This window comes from Geotrypetes seraphini, chromosome 1 (genome assembly GCF_902459505.1).
Source record: "Geotrypetes seraphini chromosome 1, aGeoSer1.1, whole genome shotgun sequence".
NCBI lineage: Eukaryota > Metazoa > Chordata > Amphibia > Gymnophiona > Dermophiidae > Geotrypetes > Geotrypetes seraphini.
In genome coordinates, this window is record NC_047084.1 from 488,326,490 (window position 1) to 488,343,905 (window position 17,416).

The 17,416-nt window shown below is 39.1% G+C and overlaps 1 protein-coding gene across 5 annotated transcripts in view; it reads right to left on the reverse strand.

The window, feature by feature from the left end:
• Nucleotides 1-17,416, reverse strand: part of MUSK (muscle associated receptor tyrosine kinase) — a 185,417-nt gene that overhangs the window by 153,361 nt on the left and 14,640 nt on the right. For 4 of the 5 annotated variants that reach the window (XM_033926451.1, XM_033926479.1, XM_033926469.1 and 1 more), the window contains 2 exons: nt 12,545-12,671; nt 3,717-3,868 (listed from right to left, as the gene is read on the reverse strand). In XM_033926451.1, coding sequence (XP_033782342.1) covers nt 3,717-3,868; nt 12,545-12,671 — 279 coding nt within the window. Of the gene's footprint in view, nt 1-3,716; nt 3,869-12,544; nt 12,672-17,416 lie in introns of those variants that run through there. The other variant, XM_033926488.1, reaches the window with a different exon arrangement.

A 17,416-nucleotide genomic window follows, 5' to 3' on the forward strand; every position in this document is an offset into this window, starting at 1 on the left:
AGTTCATTTCCAAGAAATGGCGATACTGTAGATGGTACTTCCAACTTTTCTTCTGCCAGGGGAATATCCAAAGTTTGTGCCACACAATGAAAAGCGGACATCAGTCTACCGCATTCAGCAAAATCATCCAAATAATGAACAATAGCCTGCGAGCCACTAACAGACTGTACCACCCAATGAACAAAAGTAGCACAGCCCATTGGCATACATTTGTCTAAATAATAATGGCCCTCAAAACAAAAATGGCCCTCAAAACAGTGCATGCACATAGACCTCATGCATATTCATTGGGGAAATCCTGAAAACCCAACTGGATTGCGGCCCTCAAGGAGGGACTTTGAGACCCCTGCTTTGGAGGAAAGGCAGGAGAGAGGAGATATGATATAGACGTTTAAATACATGATGTGATGTAAAATATGTGATGTAAATGTGCATGAGTCAAGTCTCTTTCATTTGAAAGGATGCTCTAGATAAGAATGAGAGGGCATAGGATGAAGTTAAGAGGTGATAGGCTCAGGAGCAATCTAAGGAAATACTTTTTTGCAGAAAGGGTGGTAGTCTCCTGAAAGAGGTGGTGGAGACAGAGACTGTGTCTGAAGTCAAGAAAGCCTGGGATAGGCACATGGGATCTCTTAGAGAGAGGAAGAGATAATGTTTACTGCGAATGGGCAGACTGAATGGGCTATTTGGCCTTTATCTGCCATCATGTTCTATATTTCTATGTATCTTGTTGTTTCATGCTTGTTGAGTTCTTCTGCTTTATTGTATTTCGTTGTCTACTCTGTATCTTAAACTTTATCTTTATGCAAAGCATGTTCCTGGGGTGGAGAATGAAGTGGCTGATGTCCTTTCTTGTTTTCAGATGGCAGGGAGAATTTGGTTCAGAATGGTTTTTTTTCTTGTTTTCCTCCTCTAAATCTAGGGTATGTCTTATGGTCAGGTGCGTTCTATGGAGCGAAAAATACGGTATTCATCATTCTCTCAATCTATGCAGTTAATTTCCACCACAATCACAAAAGAGATGAGTATAAATTTGAATGGAATTTTGTACTTGATTAATCCTACTATAAGAATTCTAGGGGTTATTTTAGATCACATCTCACAATTAATTCAAATACAGATGCTTTAGTAAGGAAATGTTTCTATATGCTTTGGAAATTATGGACTATTAGACTATATTTTGATGTTTCTTCTTTTAGACCATTGGTAGAGTCATAAATTTTAAGTATTTTGGATTACTTAGTGGGTTAACAGAAAAATCTTCATACACTCCGGATCATACAAAACACAGCAGTCTGATTAATTTTTAATCTGAAAAAAATCAGATCATGTCACACCTTATTAACAAAGACTACATTGGTTACCAGTCGAGGCCAGAATCAGATTTAGGTTTGGTTGTATATGCTATAAAGTCTTACATGGTTTAGCACCTGATTATCTTGTGGATCATTTTTTATTCATTAATTCACAATGCCCAAGACATAATTGTAATTTGTTTGCTTTTCCATCGGTAATGGGTCGTTTATACAAGAGCTATCTTCAGCGACTCCCATTTTTTCAGGCAGCTTCTTGTGATAAAGAGTTTGTAAATCTATTAGTTGGCTTTGTCTCTGTCAGGAAATTATTGAAAACCTACTTATTTAAGACATTTTTGTATTTTCTAAGTCATTTATTTTTATTGACACTGTTTCAATTTTCTTTTGTAAACCACATAGAACTCCTATGGTACTGCTGTATATAAATAGTTTTTAAGTTATGTTATGTTACTTCTTGTGACTAGGCAAGTTATTTAATCCCCCAATGTCCCAGGTACATTAGATAGAGTGTGAGCCTATCAGGACAGTTAGGGAAAAATGCTTGAGTACCCAAATGTAAACCACTTATGTTATACGTAAGGGTAGAATGTCGACTATGCATGCTAGGATCGGAGCATCAACGATATCTGTGGCTGGCGTACAACTATGGAATGCCTTGCCTGGTATCCTGCGGTTTTGTATGGGGAGGATGAATTTTAAGAAAATGCTGAAAACTCAATTGTTTGCTAATGCCTTCGTATGCTAAGATGTATTTCGGAATTTTTTTTTCTGACATCGAAGTATGATTTAAAGCTTGTTTGTACTTCTGAATTGATCGAATTTGTGCACTATCCCTATTATAATAGGGTTGATTAACGATGTTGTCTTCCATACAACTTATTTTGAAAAACTGGAAAAACTGGGATCAATTAAATTATACTTTCTGATGGGAATCTCTATGCCACACTTTTAAAATGGAACCTATGATGGCCATACAACAGGGACATTATAGGAAATTTATGGATGTTTGGGAACCATTGACAAAATTCTGTAAGGAATGATAATTGATCTTATTTTTGGCCCTTTCAACATACACATCCATGGTGGGCGGGTGGAGGGGGAAAATGCACTATTATTTCAAATTGGGAAAGGTTATTGAAAGATTCTATGGCTTTGTGTTTTCTTGTTAATTATTGGGTGGGTGGGAGGGTTAAAATGATTGCTCATGTATGTCTGTAAGATGAATGTGCTTTTCTTGGTATTATTATATGTATATATATTTGTGTTTTGTACTGTTGTTTGGAAAATCAATAAAGATTTAAAAAAACAAAAAAAACAAAAAACGATGTCTTGATATGTCTATACGTGAAACAAGAGGGAAACAAGATTCTATGTATGTCATATGGAAACCGCATAGTTGTATGCGGTATATAAATTTTATAATAAATAAATAAACAAATGTTATGTTGATATTCCAGGCACCTACTTTCTTTATAGAATAGGCTCCAAATAGGCGTGTTGTAGGCAGGGCTTAATTTCTAGGGGATAGGTTTAGAACGCAGTCTCCCCACTTTGCAGACTTCAGAAGAGCAGGCTACTTTTCTACAGCCCTCCTTTCTAGATAGCCTGCAGTGAAGAGGAGGGAAGGAGGTGAGCCTGGAGCAGAGCACAGTCGCTTTACTCCCTAATCCAGTCCCTCTTTTCCTGTGGTTTCTGCCCCAGCTTACCCATCCCCTCCCTCCCCAGCTCTACAGTGCCATTTCCATTGGGTCTACAAAAAAAGCTCTGGCTTTAGGTGCCTAAATGGAGGCACCACTTTATACAGTTGAATTCCATGTGTCCTCCTTAGATTGTTACCTCCCTCATGTGTTGACCCTTTTATGGTCTCCTTTCCTTTAACAATTTCTATTTCACCCTTAATCTTTTTGTCTCCTGTATGTCAATGTAGGCCATCTTTTACAACGACGCGCTAACGCGTTTTAGCACGGATTTAGCGCACGCTAAAAGTGTGCTAACCGCTAATGCATCCATGGGATAACATGCACGCGTTAGTGTTTAGCGCACGCTAATATTTCGTGCACGCTAAAAAAGCTTAGCACACCTTTGTAAAAAAGTCCATGTTTTCCCCTTGATTTTAATGATTATAATTCTGTGAACCGCTTAGGCCATTTTTTAAGCGGTATATCCAATCTTAAATAAAACTTAAAAATAAAACTTAAAACTTACTAGTATATTATAATTTCATAGTAACCTTATTGTTGATTCTATTGTGTTTTCATTGTACCACTCTTTGGATGAATAAAATAAATACATACGTACATATAGTCTAATGCTTTGTTTCCAGGTGATATGATTGAGATGAGGGACCATCTGTTGTGGAACATGCCTCAGCTAGTGCGGCTTAAGAATTTCAGCACTTACTCATTTTCACTTGTAAAGCTCCACAGCTTTCTGCAGGGACACCAACTCCATTTTTAGCTGTGCAGCAGTACACGCCGTCATCACTGTCCTCCACACTTAGGATGGTTAGGAGCTGGCCATTTTCCCGTATACTGTACCGTGTATCAAACAACCTGCATGAAAGAGTATACCTCAGCATGAAAGGGTGCACCCTTCATTCACAGTATCACACAGAGTACAGTACATGCTCATATTCCATCCCTTTCCTTCCAATATCAGGGGATCTATTGAAAAAGGCATTATCTCTGACATTTTACGTTTCTGGAATGTAATATTTTTAATTTTATCACTATCTAAATCATTATGTCTATAACAATGATTACATTTCCATTATGTCTATGGTGAAAACTCTTCATGGAAAGAAACCAAAAAGGTCAATATTCAGTGATGAGATCGCTATATAAACATATGTTATAAGGATAATCTTGTATAGGATATCTAGGTTATCAAATGGACATTGAGGAGGAGATAGTTATTAATGCGCATTAAGGAAATAACACATGATTTTTGCTCCTTAATGTACATTAAAATATGCCTTATTATACTGAAATGCTTGGGTCATCTTCAAATTTGCCTGCCTCTTCTTCAAAAACATAACCGGTCTATCCCCAATCTACCTATCGCATCATTTTGAACTTCCAGACACCACTTGCACACGTAATGCCTATCTGTTCACCTTCCCCTCCCCGAAAGGCTGTATCTACAAGAGATTCCTTGACAGAACACTGTCATTTCAAGCAGGCAAATGGAATAAATATCTAACCACCCTCATTTCCAACTCATCCTCCTACCAATCCTTCAGGAAATTAACTAAAACCTATCTCTTTGACAAATTCCTCTGACTTCTTCCTGCCTTGTAACTTCTCTGAAATACTTCCGGATAGACCTAGCTACTCCCGGCTTACCAATGTAATTAGAAACTTTTCTCTGTAACATCGCTGTCTGTGTACAGTCTCTTCCTCTGTAAACCGCTCTGAACTGCTCATGGTATTGCGGTATACAAAAATAAAGTTGTTGTTCTTATTATTATTATAAATTACCATGAACTTCATAATAATGAGGTGCAAAGCACACAAATATATATATATATATATAAAGTACCTCATTATTATGCAAATCTAATAACACAACTTGTCTTCTTAAAGGGCTGTGGCCTTGCCAGAAAGCAATTTCTGAATGAGCCCTGGGTGAAATGGGTGAGCCTGTAATTATCTACTCAGTCACTGCACTTCGACTGTTCAGTACACATGAGAACCGAGCATGCACGAGAGGTACCAGTATCGGCAGCAGAAAGCAAGGCCATCGACTGCCAGTATTCAGTTGTCAGACTCGAGGATCCCTGACAACTACACCATTGATGTGCACTGCTGCTGGATAGGCCTCAGCCCAAAGTGGATAAATCCCTGCCCACTCATGACCATGTCACTGTTAAAGGGACCAGAGTTTTTCCAAATTCCCACCAAGACCCCTCTAAAAGAGAACCCCCTGAAGACCCCCCCCAGAAAAGACTTCCTCTACAGAAGATTTTCATCTTCTATAGGCTGATGGGTCTACCTCTATTCATCCCTAGTGATGTAGAGAGACTGAAACAGAAGTGATCCCCAGTTACTTCAGTTCCTGCTAGTGGAAGATTCAAAATGGTGCTGGTGAGCCTAATAGTAGTCTTGCCATACTACTAATAAGGATCAAACCTCTCCTGGCACACTTAAATTGCTTTGAATATCAACTTATTTATGTACAGTATATGTGAAATACATGGAAATGCTACTATTTACCATTGGATATGTTTCTAAAATAATGGCCATGAGCTCCTATGTGTCTTCATAAAGTGAGGCCAAAATAGCTGCCTACTTGCTTATTTAAACCAGGTCCCAAGTTATAAAATTATCCCATAAAACATGATTTTAAAGAACACCACCTACATGTATAAATGGCAGGATTTGTAAGCCTGCAGTGCACATCTCTGGGCAGCTGATTAAGGAGCCTCCTTCAAAAGTCCATCTTTTTCCTGAGGGTTGAGATCTAGAATACCAGAAAGGTGAGCATAATTCCTCTGTCTAGCAGTTCTTCAAACTCTAGACAAGAAATGTGCCAGTGGTTACACATGAAAACTAAGAGAAGACTGCAGACAATGCAGTCATCAAATATCAAATATAAATGTGGTTAATGTTACTACCCTTCAAACAAACCTAAAGAGCCAACACGGTCCGTGTTTCAGAAAACATGCCTTCTTCAGGGGTCCAGGGTTGATAGGGTTTGTATTAAACCGCAATATAAATTGATAGTAAGCAAAAGCCTATGCAAATCTGAGGAAATCACGCGCCGACAATTTCGGCAAAACCTTTCCACCGCATGATTTCCCTAGATTCGTATAGGTTTTTGCATACTATCAAAAATGGAAAAAGATTTGAATGAAGAAAACAGGAAGCAAAGTAAGCATTGGCATGTTAGATACAAAGCATTGGTAAGGAAGTCAAAAAGAGAATTTAAAAAGAAGCTTGCCGTAGAGGCAAAAACTCATAATAAAAACTCATAATAAAAACTTTTTTCAGGTACATTAAAAGCAGGAAACCTGTGAGGGGGTCAGTTAGAGCACTAGATCATTACAAAATGAAAAGGGCACCTAGTCAGGACAAGGCCATAACAAATTATTTCCTTTGGTCTTTATTGAGGACCATACCAGAAATGGTGACGATTTGGAGAAACTGAAACAAATCTTGGTGAACTTAGAAGAGTTGCTGTAATAGGCCAGATTGACAAGCCAAAGAGTAACAGATCATCTGGACTGGATGGTATACTCGTATACCTCAGAGTACTAAAAGCACTCAAAAATTAAATTGCAGAATTATTAGTAATCTGTAACCTATCATTAAAAATAATCTGCATTACCTGAGAATTGGAGGGTGGTGAATGTAATGCCATTTTTAAAAAAGGGTTCCAAAGTGTGTGGCAGCATGGCTGATGGACAGGCATGTTTCAAGTTCAAGTTTCAAGTTTATTTGAATTTGATGTTTTGCTTATTATAATCTAAGCGAATTACATTAAAAATGATTTAACATATAACATTAAGATATATTATACTACATTAAAAAAGGGGCTGCGATAGACTGACAATACGGACGAACTAAGATACATTAGGAAAAAACAAAAGGAGGTTAAAGTTACAAATTGTTGTTTCCCATAGGGAAGAAAGAAAGGTAGTAGTAGGGGGGGGTAAAACACTTGGATTGGGGTATGGTTAATAGAGAGGTACCCGATTTTAGATCTTAGAGATTAGAAAAAGAGTGAGAAAATGGTTGTTTTTAGAGATTAAATGAGGTTTTGAAAAGAAATGTTTTTAAATTAGTTTTAAATAAATTAAGATCTTTTATTTCTCTAATATATAAAGGAAGAGTATTCCAGGTAAGAGGTGCCATGACTGAAAATATGTCATGACGTCTAGTTCCTATTACTTTCAATGAAGGGACCACAAGCAACCCTTGTGAATCAGATCGGAGGAAGCGATTTGAAGTGTGTGGTATTAAAAGCCGATCTATGAATTGTGGTTCATTGGTGGATATTGTTTTAAATACTAATAATGGAACCCTCACTGACACAAGCAGGGTGTAGTATAAGTTGAAAGAAGAACTTTATTATTCAACAAGCAAAGTAGCACAGTGTATTCCTGTCACAGATTCAGGCTCAATCTTGGGCAACAACCACATTGACAATTATCTCCATATCACTTAACAGTTCTGTCATGCCAGGCGTCTTCAGCACAGTTCAAATTACTCACACATAAATCCAAGCCTGGTTCCAGCTGTAACACCCAGGATGAGGACCTTCACAAATAAATAAAAGCAACCTTGTACCTTTGCCGATTTCTGTTTCTTGTCATGCAATCCCTGGGCATTTACTTCTTGACACTGGGTGCAAATCTCTGAGCTGGGGCCACTCCTTGCTTCTCTGGGACTTCCCATAGGTACTGCAGCCCAGCCAACACCTTATTTCTTTCAGTTAGGACCTCCATCTAGGAGACCTTTTACTTTGGGGCCTCCTCCCTTGAAGACATCTTGACTCATGATTTCCCTTCAGGAGATATCTGCACTGAGGGCATCCCTCCTGCAGACCTTGTGCATCAAGGCTTCCCTGGTCTGATCTGCCACAGGGTATTTAACCATCTCCCTGCCTGAGCCTTGTTCCTCTGATTCAGCAGGTTAGCACCATCTGCCATAAAGTGGCTCAACTTCAACACCAGTGAGGGAGTGTTCATAGGGAATCCTACCACTCACTCTCTCACAGGGTGATATAAGAAACTATAGACTGGTGAGCTGGGCAAAATGGTAGAAACTATTTTAAAAAACAAAATTACAGTACTGAATGCCTAGAAAGACATGATTTCTTTTTTTTTTTTTTTACTTTTTATTTATTGAAATTTTAACAAGAAAAACAGATGGAAAACTTCAAAAAGCAATCTAGCAAATTTACAGCCAAACTTAATGAAAAAAAGATTAATCTTTCTTATACCACAAACTCAAAAGGAGGAGAATATGATAGAGTGAAGAAAAACTCCAACTTAAAGAAATCAGTTAAGGAACAGACTTAACAGCAATAACCCCATAACGTTACTGCTGTTCATTATACTTTCCCAGCTTCCTGGCTCTTCAAATCCAGAAAAGCTCGTAACTGTTCTGGTGTATAAAAGACATATTTCACTCCCAGGTATTTTATCGAACATTTGCACGGATATGCCAAAAGAAATGTTGCTCTGAGAGTTAATGCCTCAGTTCTCATAGCAAGAAATAATTTTCTCCACTCTTGTGTGGTTCTTGTGATGTTGGGGAACATCCAAACTTTTTTCCCATGAAACAAACTTTGAGAGTTACAAAAATACATTCTCACAATAGCATTTACATCCTGCTCAAAAACAAAGGATATTGATAGTGTTGTCCTCTCTGTAGATCCAGACAATGTAGTTTCTAGTAATTCTGTAACATTTAAGGGATCATCTACTTTTTGAGGTAATTCCTCTGCTTATGGCATAGGTCTAACTTTTTGCTTGGTTAGTAAATAATAAATATGGTTCAATGGCGGTATATGTTCAGGGGAAATTTTTAATACTTCAATTAAATATTTCTTCCATATATTTCTGGGCACCACTCTAAAAGCCTTCGGAAAATTCAAAGTCAAATATTTAACCTTTGATTATAATTTTCCAATTGTTCAATTTTTTTATTCAATATAGTCCTTTCATTAACCAGGCCATTAGTTATAGCCTGGATACCTGCTACATTATTTTTTACACTATTTATTTCTATGGAAAATTATTCTTTAGTTTTATTCAGGGATTTCCCCAAACTATCAACAGTACTTACTAAGTTGGTAATTTCTTGAGAAGACCTGGCCACCGAGGAATTCAGCTGCTCAAGAGTCTTGTGTTTGACTCCATACTGCTGCCATCTTGACTCCTCCCTCCATAATGATGAAAGACATGATTTCATGGGACAGAGTCAACATGGATTTAGCGAGTAAGTCCACTCTGAAGAAAGGGCTGTTACTGGTGGTGTGCCACAAGATTCAGTTCTTGGGTTGTTTCTTTTATAACATTTTTATAAGCAATATTGCTGAAGGGCAGTCTGGTAAGGTTTACAATAGAGCTTACGCCCTTGATGGCATGAATAACATGAGGAAGGACCTAGTAAAGTTTGAAGACAGAATCGTCAAGAATTTACCAGCTAAGTTTTAATGCTAAAAAAGGCAGAGTCGTGCTTTTGGGCTATAAAAACCCAAGGGAGTGGTACGCTTTAGGGAGTGAAGATGTTTTGTGCACAGAAGAGAAGCAGGACTTGGGTGTGAACATGTGTGATGATCTTAAGGTGGCCAAACAGGTAGAAAAGACGATTGCAAAAGCTAGAAGGATGCTTGAGTGCATAGGGAGAGGAATGACCAACAGGAAAAAGGTGAGACCTCATTTATAACAGTACTGTGTACAGTTCTAGAACCTGCACCCTCAAAAAGATATAAACAGAATGGAGTTAGTTCAAAGGGTGCCTACTAAACTGGTTAGTGTCTTTGTCATAAAAAGTATGGGAACAAACATAAAGATCTCAATATGTATACATTGGAAGTCAAACAAGAAAGGTGAAATATGATACAGCCATTTAAATACCTCCGTGACACAAATGCACAAGAGGCGGGTCTCTTTCAATTGAAAGGAAGCTCTAGAATGAGGAAGGTGAAAAGGGACAGATTCAGGAGTAACCTGAGGAAATATTTCTTCATGGAAATTGCCTCCTGGTGGAGTTAGTAGCACTAAAACTATCCTAATTCAAGAAAGTTTGGGATAATTAGGATCTATGTGGGAGAGGAAAGGATAGTGGATGACATGGTTGGGCAGACTGGATTGGTCATATGGTCTTTATCTGCCTTCATTTCTCTTTGTTTCTCTGCAACATATGGATAAATATGAGATTGTTGACAGGGAGGGGCATTTTCAATATGAAGCCCAAATCTAAGTTTGGACAATTTGTGAAACACACACAAAAATCCATTAGCGAACATGACTATTTTCATTTTCGTTTTGAAAATGGCCATTTTTCAGATATGCTTGTCCTCAATGCATCTTTATTTTTGAACCATTAAAAAAAAAACAAAAAAAAACCCACATCCAAAAGAAAATGCACAAAACAAGCCATTGGGATGTAGGAGGAGTCCAGCATTTTTAGTAGACTGGCTACACAGACATCCCAGCATACTAATTTACTCCCCTTTTAACTAAGCTGCAGTAGAAGTTTCTACCACGGCCCGGAGTGCTCTATGCTCTGATGTTGCTCCAACACTCATAGAATTCCTATGAGTGTCTGAGTGTCAGAACATTTAGCGCTCCAGGCCACAGTAGAAACCTCTACCATGGCTTAGTAAAAGGTGGGGGGAGGGGTGGAATAGAAAAGAGGTGTATATCATTTCGTTTCAGCATCCCCCTTCTGAGATTGCTGCAATGGCTCTGCCTAGGGTTACCAGACGTCAGGATTTCACTGGACATGTTCTCCTTTTGAGGACATGTCCAGGGGTCCGGACAGCTTTTCAAAACCTGACACTTTGTCCGAGTTTTGAAAAGCTTCCTGACATGATCGCATTGGGAAGAGGCATCCGCCCATGAACGGGCACAACGCGGTGACATCACACGTGGGCCCGTGATATCATTGCGTCTTGGCAGCGCATGGGTGGATGCCATCTGGGGGCGGGGCTGGAGGCGGAACAGGGTAGAAAAGAGGCGGAACTGGGGGGGCGTGGCCATGGGTCCGGATTTTCCCAAAGGAAAATCTGGTAACCCTAGTTCTGCCTGCCCTATAAAAGTCAGAAACCCCCTAAAGCAGTGGTTCTCAACTTTTCTTCTGTTGTGATACACCTAATAAACAATGTTCATGTATGTACCACACCAAACACTATAATTCACAGCTGAACAAAGCATATCTAAATATTTCATTCCAATTTTAGTATGGATTTACCGATTCCATATGAAAAAAACTTTATGTGACACATCAGTTCCAGATTTCTCACTTGTCATACAACAAAACAAATATAGGTATATTCAAATTCTAGTGTCACCTCAGTAACAGCAGCACAAAATCCCTCCATTGCCAGATACTGTGAAGAAACACACAAACCTACAAATATGCTACTCAGAAACTATATAGGAAATAACAACCTTGCAACATGTTCAGTTGCGGCTGGAGATAGCAGTGGGTAGGGGGGAAAGCAAAAATAGGTATCGGTTGTAGGGATTTAAAGATGGCTGGTCTTCACAGCTTGCAGGCATGGATTCTATAAACGCGATCAGCAGCCATGTCAATCACACGATGGTGCCATTTATAGAATCGTGGCTACGTCAGACAGGTGCCGGAAATGTAGGCCAGGGTTTTCAAGGCCTACACTTCCAGTGCCTATCTATGATGAGAATTGTGACTACAGAGGTGCCTACTGACACCTAAGGGTACTTCCTGTGTTAACTACGTCTATTTTAGCTTTAAGTTTCAGTAGGCACCTCCATAGTCGTGATTCTGGTGCTTTCTGGATGTGCTGTCTTTTTAATAATCAAATATCTAGGGAGTGACTCATTTAAAAAATTAGGGATTATAATCCAAAGTCAGAAGTATACCAAATAATCCCTCACATATACTTGGCATATATATTATGTTCTTTAAATGATCGATATATAGTCTTTTTCTGTATCATATGCTCAGAGATATGAAGCTACTGGGAAACTTGTCCCCATTAAGGAGCTTACTTCCCAATCATTGCACATGAGAACACAGTAAATACAGCCCACATGTCTTTGCAGCGGATTTTGTTGAGCCAATAAGGTCAAAACTTAAGCACTTATCTTAAAGATGTTTAAAGGATCTCGACGCAGACCACGTTTCGATGACTTCTTCAGGAAACCCAATATGAAATATAGCGTGCTTATCCAGATTGAATATACTGTGAATGACCACCGTTTCATTTTATGTATTTCTTTTATACCCTCGGCAAAACTGCTTCCCATTGTGATTTATAGCTACACACATTTACAGTTAATATAACATTTCCTAAACCAATTCTTTATATTTAAAACCTTCCATCCTCTGTTTCTGTTCCTGTTACTGTGCACTCCACAGCAATCTGCATCTATCATGGTACAAAAACTTCCTATTCCATTTCAAACATTCTCCTTCCCCACCCAAAAATTCACTGAAATGAACATTCAGACAGGATGTACAGATGCAAATGTGGCTGTGCCTGACTTGCTCATCAGGCTTGAAAGTACCTACCTAATAGGAATGCTATTTCGCGTCCAGATGATCTCTGGCTGAGGATAAGAGTCCACTGCACACATGAAGGTGGCGACCTCTTCCACTAATGCATCCAGTGTTTCAAGAGGAGTGGTGATGAAAGGTGCTAGGCAAAAAAGAAAGGAATTTTACAAACAGCTTATCCTCTGAGAATTTCACAGACCATTATAGCATGGGAGTAATGATCAAATGTAGGCTTATCTGTTTCTGATCTAGTCCTTCTGATGCAAAACTCTTGGTTAGGCTTAATTCAAACCCATATGGCTCACTGCCTCAGGTTTTGAGTTTCTCTGATGTTTCATAATTTAATGGGTTTTTTTGGAGGGAGGGAGGTATAAAAGGTCAAACTCTGATGTTTTCCCCATCTCATAAAGTTATTTTAAAAACGCATAGGCAGGCTTTACACACTTAGAGGGGCATTTTCAATAGTCTCCGACTTTGGAGATATCCTGTAAGATATCCAAATATCAGAATGGATGTCTTGGCCTTTAGGGTGTCTAACTTTTTTGGCCATTTTTGAATACCAAAATATCCATGTTCAAAATATCCTAATTCAGACCATTTGGATGTGGGAGGGGGCCAGCATTGTTTAATGAAAGCTTCTATACCACTACTAATGACTGGGCAGTCAATTCAGAGCAGTTTACATGAGCTTCTGTAAAGGTCTTACACTAGATGAGCTTCTGTAAAGATGTTACAATATAGAGTTACACTAAACTAAACTAAACTAAAGCTTAACTTTCTATACTAAAGCTCGACTCGGTTTACAGCAATTAAATAACAGGGAATGATTTACAAATGATAAATAGAAGATAATAGCAAAATTTCAAAAGAATTAATTTTCAAAATGTTTGGCAAATAGAGTAGTTTTTAAAGATTTACAAAAAAATTGAAATGAACTGGAACTCCTTAAAAAAAGGGGACATCATTCCAGAGTTGAGAGAGTTTAAAGACCAAAGATTGACTGAAGATCTTGACTCCTTTAATCCCTTTTTTAGAAGGGAGAGTTTAAATTGTTGGATACCTCTTGCAAAGGAGAATCTGTAAACATTCCAAAATAAAGGAATAAGAGGATTAAAGATACCATGTAGAATTTTAAAAGTTAGTGTTTTCTGAGATGGTTTTCAATACAGACACATTTATACTATAATCAATCATCCTACATATATATACATATAGTACTAGTATCATGTACTATGTTCATACTAAATCCTACTTATTTGCACATATAATACCTGTATTGTGTTCTATGTTCATCTTAGATTTACATGCATTGATAAGCAGCTTTATTGATAGGAGAACTAATTCATTAAATTGCCCTCCATAGGAAGCAGAGGGTAGTAGTAAAAGGACACTACTCTGACTGGAAAGGGGTCTCGAGTGGTGTCCCACAGGGGTCTGTGCTGGGACCGCTGCTGTTCAATATATTCATTAACGATCTGGAAACAGGCACGAAGTGTGAAGTTATCAAGTTTGCGGACAATACAAAACTCTCCAACAGAGTAGAAACTGTTGAGGAATGTAAAGAATTACAGAGCGACCTGAACAAACTGTGTGAATGGGCAAAAAGATGGCAGATGAGCTTCAATGTGGAGAAATGTAAGGTCTTGCACATGGGGAAAGGGAACCCCATGTACAGCTATACGATGGGAGGAAGGGTGCTGGGGAAAGGCACCCTAGAAAAAGACCTGGGGATATTGGTGGATACAACAATGAAGCCAGCGGCGCAATGTGCAGCGGCCTCAAAGAAAGCAAACAGAATGCTGGGCATTATCAAAAAAGGTATCACTACAAGAATGAAGGAAGTTATCCTGCCATTGTATCGAGCAATGGTGCGACCACATCTGGAATACTGTGTCCAATACTGGTCACCGTACCTTAAGAAAGACATGGCGATGCTTGAGAGGGTCCAGAGGAGAGCAACCAGGATGATAAGGGGAATGGAGAACCTTTCATATTCCGAAAGGTTAGACAAACTGGGGCTCTTTACCCTGGAAAAGCGGAGACTGAGAGGAGACATGATACAGACGTATAAAATCATGAAAGGCATAGAGAAGGTGGAGAGGGACAGATTCTTCAGACTAGCGGGGACAACAAAAACAAGAGGTCATTCAGAAAAACTGAGAGGGGACAGATTCAAAACGAATGCAAGGAAGTTTTTCTTCACTCAGAGGGTGGTGGACACCTGGAACATGCTTCCAAATGAGGTAATAGGACAGAGTACAATACTGGGTTTCAAAATGGGACTGGATGACTTCCTGGAAGCGAAGGGGATTGCAGGGTATAGATAGAAGGTCACTCTACAGGACATAAGCGAAAAGCATATGACAGTTTTAGGGTATGAGCACTATCAGGTCCTGGACCTGAGGAGCCTACGCGTGAGCGGACTGCCGGGCACGATGGACCTCCGGTCTGACCCGACAGGAGCATTTCTTATGTTCTTATGTATTCTAAAACACAAACTTCTGTTACCTTGAGTCTCTTATTACAAACTACCTGTCACAAACTACTTGTTACAATTGAGTTTCCAGCAAAACATATGAAAATATAATTTAAAGTGCACACTTTTCACTGACACGGTACAATACATTCACTATACACAGTATAACAAAATAATCCCATCCTTACTGGTTTAATAATACTGTCACAATAAATAGGTAAATAGAAACTGAGCTGGCTACGTAGACATCCCAACAGAGCAGTGGAACACCTTAGAAAGGGGCACTGTTGTGATCTTCACATAAAGGGTGTCAGATGTATATCTTGCCATACCCCCCCTAATAATTTATGGTGAGCCCCCCAAAAGTCCCCCAAAACTTACTATACCCACCTATCACCCCAAAAGCCCTTATGGTTGCAGGTGGCATCTATATAGTAGGGTTTGAGTGGCATCTATATAGTAGGGTTTGATGAGCTCATACTTTATGCCATAGATGTTGTGGCAAGAGTGCCTTATGGGCCTGGGTCATACTCTTTATGGTTCACTAGCCCACCCACCAAGTAACTCTGCACACTTGATGCTCTATTAGGCTTCCCCATACCAGATGCTGCTGTTTTAGAGCTAGGCATGTACTTTTTTGTTCTAATTTTTGTGTGGTGGAAGGGAGTCAGTGAGTAGTGGATAAGTGAAGGGGAGTTTTACCTTGATGCATGCAGTGGTTATCTGGTCAGTTTGGGTACCTCTGTGACACTTAGAAGCTTCTAAAACAGGTCTAGCCCAAACATCTAAATTACGTCCAGGATTATTGCTGCAAGACGTCCATGTTTAACCCACCCTTATGCATGCCCAAAGCCAGCCCATAACATGCCTCCACCACACCCATCTTGAGCTCTGGATGCACAGAGGCTGGCTAGATGTCCAAAAAGGTGGTTTCAATTATCAGCACTTGGATATCCTGGTGATTAGGACGTCCAAATGCTGATTTAGAACACTTTTTGGACATTTATATGCTTTGATTATGAACCTCTTAGGCTTCAAATCACAAAATGCTTGCATAAAATTGTCAAGAGATAATCAGGTATATTCCATTCCATTCCATTAGTGGTTTCTATTCCGCCTGTGCCTTGCGGTTCCAAGCGGATTACAAATTAGTAGTCTGGACATTTCCAAGAGAATTACAAAACAAAGAAGCAAGTATATAACAGGTTACAATGATGAATAACAATACATTTGGGATACAGTAGAGAGTTACACAACGTTGAAGGAAGCAGTTTTCTGGTTACAGACGGTGATTCCTTGTTTAGGTTTCTGACTATGTATTGGGGAAATGGTTTGAAGAACTGACTAGGTGTTACTGTGGTGGTGGTATTCACTAGAGAATATGCTAGTGCAATAGGAATGAGGTTAGAATGATGGGAGGTGTTTTTTGAATAGATGAGTTTTGATTTCTTTTCGGAATATTTTAATGTCTGTTGTTTTGATCAGCAGCTTGGAGATGGTAGGGTCAATTTTAGCTGTCTGTGTCGCTAGAAGGTTGTCGTATAGTTTCTTGCGGAGGGTAGGCAAATAGGCTCTGAGTTCTCCTTATTCTGGGTGAGAGGTTACGGTATAGGCGGTTGTTTAGGTAACTGGGTGCAGTACCATGGGTTACTTTAAATAGTAGACAGTAGAATTTGAATTGGGTTCTTGCTTTTATCGGTAGCCAGTGGGAGTCTAGGTAGGCATTGGTGATGTGGTCATATTTGCCAAGGGAGTAGATGAGTCTGAGGGCTGTGTTCTGAACGGTCTGTAGTTTGGGCATGGTAGGTAGAGGCTGTTGCAGTAGTCTACAATACTTAGTACAAGGGATTGTACTATGATCTTGTATTGATCTTTGTTAAAGAATTTTCTTATTTTTCTTAAGTTTCACATGGTGAAGAATGCTTTTTGGATGATTTTGTGGATTTGTGTCTGCATTGTGCAGTTTCTGTCTAGTTGTATTCCCAGAATTTTGAGTGTGCTCTATATTGGGTACTTGATTGTGTTTAATTCCAGTTCTATTAAGGATGGTTTTTTGTCCTTCTCTAGTAGTAGGAATTTAGTTTTATCTGAGTTCAGCTTCAACTTATGGTTAGACATCCATTTTTCTACGGTTTCCATTGTTAATTTCAGGCGTTCTGTGGATATGGGGTCTTGGATGTCGAAGGGGAGGAAGATGGTTATATCGTCCGCATAGCTGAATGATACTATGTTTAGGGCGTCTAGAGTTGTGCCTAGGGAAGCTATGAAGAGGTTGAATAGTATGGGCGATAGTGGTGATCCTTGTGGTACTCCGCATGGGTTTGACCATGAGTCTGATATAAGATCTTTTGACTTAACTCTGTATGATCGTGTTTTAAGGAAACCTTGGAACCAATTGTGAACTTTACCTG